Source organism: Apostichopus japonicus, chromosome 20, assembly GCF_037975245.1.
Source record: "Apostichopus japonicus isolate 1M-3 chromosome 20, ASM3797524v1, whole genome shotgun sequence".
NCBI lineage: Eukaryota > Metazoa > Echinodermata > Holothuroidea > Aspidochirotida > Stichopodidae > Apostichopus > Apostichopus japonicus.
Window position 1 is genome coordinate 22926339 of NC_092580.1, and position 9000 is coordinate 22935338.

Consider the following 9000-nt stretch of genomic DNA (forward strand, 5'->3'; position numbering starts at 1 on the left):
CGCATAAAACAAGTGGGAAGGTAAAAGCTTGACACACTGTTACTATGAAATATGTAATGAAATGTTACTATGTAATGTAATGTTACTATGCAATGTAGTGAACTGTGTAATGTTATGTAATGAATGGAATCAAATTATGTATGTATAATACACATGAATATTTAATGGTACAATCCCTATAAAGTATAAAATACTATTTTTACTGGAAATATAAGCCAAAGAACAGAAAAACTAAAACTAAATAAAAAATTGCAAGATGTCATTAACTTTGATATGTCATTTCGTCAGAGGAATGCAAAAAAATATGCTTGCTGTATGTATTTTTTCATGTATATTTAGAGGTATACAAACTTTAATTAATATTCATTATTAAAATGGTAATCTTAACAGCTAATCTTAAAATATTTAATCAACAGTTGGCAGGATTGTTTCTTTTGCTTCTTATTTGATTTTACGAAAATATTCTTGAATGAAGTTTGTCATAAATATTTAACGGGTAGATGTTTTTGAGATGCCAAGTTGTCTTTCAAGATTTCCAAAAAAATCAAAATCACAATAAGAAAAAATAATAACATTAAAATGATGGTCTCTCTGCATCAACAAAATACAATTTTGGCATAATAAAGCACCATTTTGCATCCTCTCACCCTTATCTGAAATAGAACCCACCACCTGTGTGGTGTAAAATAAAAATGACAGTATCTTCAGTAAATGCTGCACTTCATACAAAATCCTATATACGCCTGAGTCCTTTTAACACTGACCTTTGTCAGTTTCATGCAAATCCTGCTCCCTGGGCATCAGGTATATCCATCATGGTTATTGAAGGTCAAAATGTTGATAATCAGAGTTAAACACCAATTTTAGTGAGGAAAAAAAAATACTAATCAAGTTAATGACTTTATTTTGACAAATTCTATTTTCTATACTTTTTATATAAGTTCATCGAGACTGTTTACCAAGGTCTTTCCTCCATTGAAATTTAGTTTTAAGGGATATTTTTTACTGTTTCCTAGGTTGAATAAAAATGACAAACTATACATATTCACGTAAATGACTTGTCCTTTTGCTGTGTGTTTCTGTATATCTCACGTTTGTGTTTACAAGACTCAAGGTTCCTCTTGATATTTGCTCTTTTGATAGAAAAGAAATCGAATTTATTTTACTTATCAGATGTCAGAAGACTCCAAGTCTTGACAGATAGCCCACATAAATCTAAAGCCCTATGGCTCTGAATAAACCTTTTTGAATGTTGCCATCTATTCACTTCATGGTTCTGTCATTTACTCTAGTGAATCTCAAATATTGATTCCCACATATTGAAAAGAGAATCCCGAATTACTACTACACATTAAATTTGTTGTACAACCATTTTTTTTTATGTAGGGGGGGGGGGTGAGGGAGGGAGTATATATAAACCATTTAAATGAGTTAGGTCTTCTGAGCTCCTACAATACACTAGCCCGTCCACACTAAAAAGTTAGCTGAATTAGCTGAATTTTTGTATGCATCAAGTGATTACTTTAGTGAAAAGACAGCTTATAAGCTTTTGCGTATAACATACTCAATGTGTGGGACAGCAAGACTATGGAAATATTTCTTTTAAAAATACGCTTTGCCCCCAAGATGATTGAATGTTGTAAATCAGAATAAATCTGAAAGTCATAAAACGAACTTTTTATTGATCAATAAAAAATCTATGTTTGTGTGCATCCATAAGGAAGGAAAACAGGGAGAGACGAATGTATGGGCGGGGGTTATGAAGGTTTGCGGTGTTTCCGCTATAAATTCCCTCAGTTTCTTAGTTTTAGAGGTAGAAAGTCTCACATATCTCCTATCAGTGACACTAAAATTTACAAGGTATATATACTTTGCAACATGCATTGGATTTAACTTGTGTAGCCTATACCACCCCCAACCGTATTGTTGAATCAGGGAGTTGTGGAATGGAGGACAAGCATAGGCCTACCGATCGGATATGTTCCAATATGACGGAGAAGCTTTTCACGAGGCATTCACACAAACAGGTATATATGTGTAATATGTTATGGTCTCCAAGTTGGTAAAAAATGTTGGTTTTCATGTTCCGTCGATAGCAAAGGAAGACTTAATTGAGCTAGTCTAACAATGATTGTGGTATACTTGAAGTGATAATTTTGCTAGAATCTAGAATATTTTGAACATAGTCTGCTACTAACATGGCACCTCTCGGGAGATGAAGGGAAAGAGTAGTTGTTAAAAACAGACGTCCATGATTATCATGTCGTGAAATAAAAAAATGCAAACACGTCAAACTAACTGGGGGGAATTAATATGCGATAGTTTCGTTATGTTTCTGAAATACCTAAAACCAACGCTTTCTTCTCTTTGGGGGCAATTGATTTCCCTTTCATTGCATTTTGAGACTACTTGTTTATATTTGGAACGCCGTAGTACCCGATGTCATCCCAAAAGAAGCAAATATCAGCCTTCCAATTTTCCAAGACACTTATATCTTTATCTCCTGCTAAGAGGAGGCTGGACCACGCTCCGTTCTTTTCTCCGATGGAGGGCCAATGTGGTAAATTACCGGCTACGTCACTAGACCCTTCATTAGGATTTCCAGATCGAATGAAGTTAGCTATGTATTTCATCTCGCTATTTGTTAACACTTTTTCCTTGTCGGTATACGAAAAACCTGCAAAAGGCGCGCTGCCAAATATGTAAGGTAGATCACCGCCATGACAAACGTGTCCGTAGCAACCGACGTAGGTGTCCCAAGCTTCCGGGGTCGAAAATACCTGGTCGAAGATGTAATGATAGACATTTAGCCCTTTTTGGATAAACATGAGCTTGGCAACATGTTGGATCGGACACGTGAACACGTAGTCTGCGGCTAACTGACTGACGACTTCTCGTTGATCCGCTAGGCTAGAATCTGCTGGATAATGGTTTAATATTTCGTTCGACTTTCCCGGAACGAACACGGATAGAATTATAAAGTAAAAGAAATCCACAATTGGGTCTTTGATCAAGTCATACACAAATATTCGTCCTTCCTCTGTGACACTTCCCAGCATGACAGGCTTGTCTTGATACTGTCCGTTTTCAAACATTTTTATCGGCTGTACTTCAACCACGGGTCCCCAAGGCTGAAATTGTTGGAACAATTTCCTCAGGTTGACTTCAGAGTAGCTACTGATGTCAGAGGCACTCTGCACGTCATTGGCTGTTTTACTTCGCAGACAAGTCATAACGTCTTTCTGACACGACAATGTGGCGACAAACTGTTGGCCTAGTTTGATTGCATCTGTTGGGGTCTTTAAAGGTAAAGCGAAGGGCTCGCTGAACATAATTCCCTGCTGAAAGAGATCGCTTACTTCATCTGTCGTCATATGGATCGCGACGGACTGCGCACCAGCGCTTTGGCCAGCGAGAGTTATCTGTTGGAAACAAACAAACGAACAACAGTTATAGTCAAAATAAGTTATAGTATAGATTACGGCAGAAAGAAAATGTGCCAAAAGTCTCAGTACGTGTTTGCCAAATTTAAACTTCGACCTTTCCAACTTACTGCACTAAAAGCTCAGTGAAAATGACACCGTTCTATGCAAGTTTCATATCAATATTCATTATTTTTTCTATTGAGTTATATCTGTCGTTAAAAAGTTGAGTTGAATAAAATTCATCAAATATTTTAATGAGTCCGTAGATTCTACAAATTCAACAAATTTTTCGAGCCGCCCAACAGAGCATGCGCCATTCAAATCTCTCTGTTTCGTTTACGACCGATAGGCCTAGGGCTGCTTTCACTTTCGTGGCCAGCCTGTCTTAGGTCCCTTCTCTTGAACAGTATCTTTCTCTCGGTCTTAACGATGTGTAGCTTCCGAGATGTTGTTATTTCTTCCCATTGCAATGAATAAGCAAGTGTTTACAGATGTTTCCTTTGTGGAATTGTAAAAAAAAATGGACGATATGAGTATAGGACTGCGTTAAAATCTTGATCGGGCCGCATGTGTACACTATTTCGTTTACATTTGTTTAATGAACATACTGACATGGGAGGTCGCAGTGATTGTCCGGTAAATCATTCGCGCCATAAGGGCAACAGAAAATAAATTTCTTTCTTTCGATTGCGACGACTTTCCTCCATTCAAACCACCTGGTCAGAGTGCATTAAGAATAAGAAAAATCGAATCTACTTCGGAAGTAGTTGTTTTCTGAAATTCATCAGCAAACAGGTGTTGAGACTTTAACAGTACAAATATTTAAGAAATAGTAGGATATCTGAAATCGAAGAAGCTAAATGCAAAGTAGCATAGAATGTCCGGGACCTAAACATGAAGTTTGTGTGAGAAGAAAAATTTTAAGCTTCTCATGTCACATCAGATTGTTCATATTTCAAAGCCTGGTTAATATTAACAAGTAGGCCTAAGCCATGCAATATACATCATTCAATAGCCTAATTTGCATATTGAAACCAGCCTTGTGAGACAAACTCATTACGTTTAAGAACAATTACCAAGCCTATTTCACGTTTCCCGTGAAGATGATATCACTTCATAGCTAGCTAAAAATTCTGTATGGTACTTCGCCTGTTGGAGTTAACTTCGGTTTTCTTGATGGATTTGTAACCCGACGAATTGCGCTAAATTATGCATCAGTTATTTCAAGCAAGATATGCAAAGCTGCCAACCAATCTTACACCAAAGAAAAATAAATAGGGAGATTACATATTTCTATCCCCCAAATCAGGAGATTTATATTTTTGTTGTTTATTTTCTCATCAAAAACACAACATGTTTTAAGTACCTTTGCTATATAGAATATAATGAAAACCATTTACACACGCAGAGCATTTTAGATCATTTATCCTTATTCGTTGTCCCATTTTCCTTGCAGACACAACATTCAACATCTAAATAGAAAGGAAACTTATAATAAGAGAAAGGGCGGCTGGGATAATTTTAGCCACTTTGCAGTTGAAGATGTAATATTTAGGCCTATATAGCCTAATGAATGAAAACAAACTAGTGAATAGGATGGGCGATATGCATGAAATTACCCAAAACAAATACTAGAAGTATAGAAAAATCAAATTCTGGAACTGATGGAAGAAAGTACTAGGTAAAATTTGGCAAAATACAACGAAAAGAAAGAAAGCGACGTAGAAAGGTAACATATAGAAACATTTTGGGGGCTTTCGACAACACCTCAGCAATAGTACAATCTATATACGTAAAAGGAATTGTCGGGCTAACCGTTCGCCCTACAGAACCCAATGGTATATCAGCGTTTCATTCCGTTCTTTCCCGGACAAAAAGAAACGAAGTGGACTTTCCTATAATGATACTTAACACAGATAATACATACGAACGGCCAATATCTGATCCCTAATTTAGAAGGAAAACAAATAAGAAATCACTTCGGCGCCGGAAAGATAAGCCGATAAAGTCAGAGAAGGATATACGAATGCTTTCAAAAACTATGTTACTCAAAACTACAGAATGTTACACGCATTACACATACAATATGTAGACTTCACACTGAACAGTTTAGTTACAGGTGCCGCGTTTCAAACAGAAGTATATAGACGACCTCATAATGTGCTCTTATCCTGCATTCACTCGCCATTGGAAACATATAGCTTTTAGCTATATAGTGTGATTGAGTACCGTGACTGCCCGAATAACCAAATCTAATTACAAATAAAGTATACACGTTGCAAAGTCTAGTAGGAGAGGAACAAATTTGAGTTTTCGTCGACCTTTTAACCGTCCAATAAGTAACCGGTCTATACAAATAGAAACAGTGGCGTAGGAAGGTACTTTTGAGTGGGGGGGGGGGGCTGAAGACTGATGGCCGGCCTGGGGGAGGGGTCTAAGGGTAGGGGGTGTTCCCTCCCCCTTTGGAATTTTTTGCATTTCCAGGTGGCCTCAGATGCAATTTGGTGAAATATAGCACACTTCAACACCCACTCTATTTTGTAAACTTAATTTTGTATTTTCACCTGGCCTTAGATGCAATTTGGTGCTCCAAATGAGATTTTTTTTTCTCATTTGGAAATGAAAAGGGGTTTTCTGACTTGCGAACCGGGGGGCGGAATGATATTCCGCCCCTCCACATTTTTCACTGGGGGGGCTGGCGCCCCCCCCCCCAGCCCCCGGTTCCTACGCCCTTGAATAGAAATAATTCACCGGTTATCGGTCAAAGTTGAATCAATTAACCTTCTACAGCTAAGGAACATAGCTCTTCGTTCCCCTCCTTAAATGACAATAAAAAAGGGCCTTTGCTTATTAAAAAGTGCGGTTTTATTTGAAAACGTAATTAAAAACTTGTCCTGTTGGTGATAATTGGGGAGAAAAAGTGTAATGAAAAATATATACATGCTGGAGTATGTTAAAAAGTACACAAAGGGGTAAGTTCACTTTTTCAACAAAAAATGAGATAACATTGTGGTTTTTCCCCCTCAAGTCAAATTCAAAAGTCCCACTGCCCGTCGAAGCCTGTGTCGGGCCCGTCTCGCCAGTTTAATTAATCCCTCTTCCGCACCCCTACACACAAACACCCACACGCGCAACGTGCTGAAAATATATCGTTCCTTCAGTGTCATGAACTTACCTTATTCGGATCCCCGCCAAAACTTTCAAGATTTTCTTTTAGAAATTCCAAACCTGCTATCTGATCTTTTAAACCAAAGTTACCGTTTACGTCCTCGCCTGTGGTTGGATCTGTTCCCAAGAACAGATAACCAAAAGCTCCTGTTAATACAGAAAAAAAATAATAAAACTGAAATTAATATATCCACGCATGTGGAGAGCATAAATCAGTTTTCATGAGTGTTTAAACTGGTGTTTTAAATATTTTTGTATGGCGGGAAGTCCAATACAGAACAATAACAATAAAAAAGCAAAAATAATTTTAAACAAAAATCCCAGAAGGTTACTGAGTTACAGAGGGAAGGAGGCAACGATGAGATGCTGCCCCATCTCCCAGTTTTGTGAGAAACTTCAAGAATTACGGAGCCCTCTTCATAACTAAAAGGAATTGACCCTTTGTTAATGAAAAGGACCTTTTTCCCATCTTGAAATTAAAAAGTGTTGCTTTCTATGTACGTTAAACTTTTGTTGAGATCATTAACAGAATGATTTCGATGAAAAGAACAAACACAAAAACTCAATTTAATAATGGAATTCGTAGTATAGAATACACAGAGGATGCATTATGTTGGGACGTTTTGATGTAAGTCTGTTCCCACCCCCACCCCTCCGTCCCAAATCAAAGTCACATGTCCCAATGGCTTTGAAGTTTTCCCGTCCCTATATTAAACCCTCTTCCGCCGCCTCTAACGTCTTATTGCATCTATAGCATACTTTAATTCGCTGATGTTCTTTCTGCCCACCGAGAGGTTCTTACCTAAGCGGTAATTGATGCAGACTACCACGGCGTCCATTGCTGAGGCCAGTATGCGACCGTTGTAGATGCCCGCACTGCAGGAGCCCGACTCGAATTTGCCGCCATGTAAGTAGACGAACACCGGTAACAAACCGTCGGACTCGGTAGACGAGGGTCGGTAGATATCCATATACAGACAATCTTCGCTAGTCTAAAGGATAAGAAATGGTAAAACAATTAATCAATCGTCTAATTAAACGTTGTTTATAATGATAAATTACGACAAAGATGATTTATATAGATATACATATATATATATATATATATATATATATGTATATGTATATGTATATATATATATATATATATATATATATATATATATATATATATATATATATATATATATATATATATATATATATATTATATTGTAACGTCTTATTGTTGTTCGTGGTGTAGTGTAAGACCCGGCAGGTCAGTGGGGTTCTTGGTCCCAAATAGTGTTTGTGTTAAAAGTTTCCAGGCCATATTCAGTCCAGATTAGATAAACAATTGACCATATCTATAATCCCCCATGCATAGCATAGAAACATGAAAGATATATATATATATATATATATATATATATATATATATATATTATTCTTAAAAACGAACCATGAGCCTATACTGTTATTGATCAATGCACTAGCAGAGCTGTCTTACAGTCCCGAGGCTGTGAATGATTGTCCATTGATTGTACATTTCTTTCAAAAAATAATTTGGTTGATTTTCCTTATTAGTTTCCAAGGTATCATTGGTCTATTTGAAAGCGAAGGTATACTTACAGAGGTTGGACAAGCAAACGGTGGATCAATACATCTTTGCATACATCCTGGGGGTTGGGTGTCCGCTTTCAGTACTTCTGGCTTCCAGGCAGACGGTGGTTGAGGATCTTTCCACCGCATTCCTCCAATGGGCGGTTGAGCGAACGGTACCCCAAGAAACGCGTCGCTCGTGCCTTCACGTTTACCCTGAACTGGTCCGTAAACGGTGTCAGCTATTAGCGGTAAATTACGGGAATCGATACCCCGAAAAGAGAGGAAACCGAGTGTAACAATGAACGTACTATAACTTAAGAGTCTGCCTCCCATTGTCAATATTTTATTTTATTTTATTTGGGTTTATATTAATTCCGGATATTTCCTATACTGTTTGAAGTCCACAAAGCTTGCGACCGCACCTTCTGCTCAAAGACAGCGTTTGGTTGATCATGGGATTTAATCGCGAATGACATAAACCGAACAACCTGTAAATGAGGGCGTATATATTAGAGGCATGCACTTCGACCCTGTGCTCCGACCTAGGAGTGCTCTTGTGTGAGTTTAAATGCAGGCACCCTGATGCACTTATAGCGTTTAGTACGGCTTTAAACTATATAATTATTTGAACAACGAAATCATGTTCAGCCCAACGTAATCCATCCTTTGGTTTTGAAGAGGTGATTAACCAGATTGAAGGACCTTTGTTGAGATTGTTAATAATTCCACCACATATCATAAAGTGGAACTATTCTTTATATCGAGACATGATCTATTCGGTAAGTTACAGGCGTCCTCCCACAACATTAATTGCTCTATTGAC

The 9000-nt window shown here is 37.6% G+C and overlaps 1 protein-coding gene across 1 annotated transcript; it reads right to left on the reverse strand.

Annotated features, from left to right (window-relative positions):
• Positions 1-305: 305 nt before the first annotated feature.
• LOC139961425 (cAMP-regulated D2 protein-like) lies at positions 306-8658 on the reverse strand. Its single transcript, XM_071960577.1, has 4 exons — positions 8205-8658; positions 7396-7585; positions 6601-6740; positions 306-3422 (listed from the first exon to the last, which is right to left on the reverse strand). Exons 1-4 carry the CDS (start codon positions 8508-8510, stop codon positions 2406-2408), a joined length of 1653 nt encoding a protein of 550 aa, XP_071816678.1. The 5' UTR covers positions 8511-8658; the 3' UTR covers positions 306-2405.
• Between the last annotated feature and the right edge of the window lie 342 nt (positions 8659-9000).

Excerpts from the sequence above, each read along its gene's own strand:
- LOC139961425 (XM_071960577.1), bottom strand. The coding sequence starts at position 8,510 with ATGGGAGGCAGACTCTTAAGTTATAGTACGTTCATTGTTACACTCGGT. Across the intron at positions 7,586-8,204 it reads CGTTTGCTTGTCCAACCTCT|ACTAGCGAAGATTGTCTGTA; the intron begins GTAAGTATACCT and ends CTTATCCTTTAG. Across the intron at positions 3,423-6,600 it reads TTGGCGGGGATCCGAATAAG|ATAACTCTCGCTGGCCAAAG; the intron begins GTAAGTTCATGA and ends TGTTTCCAACAG.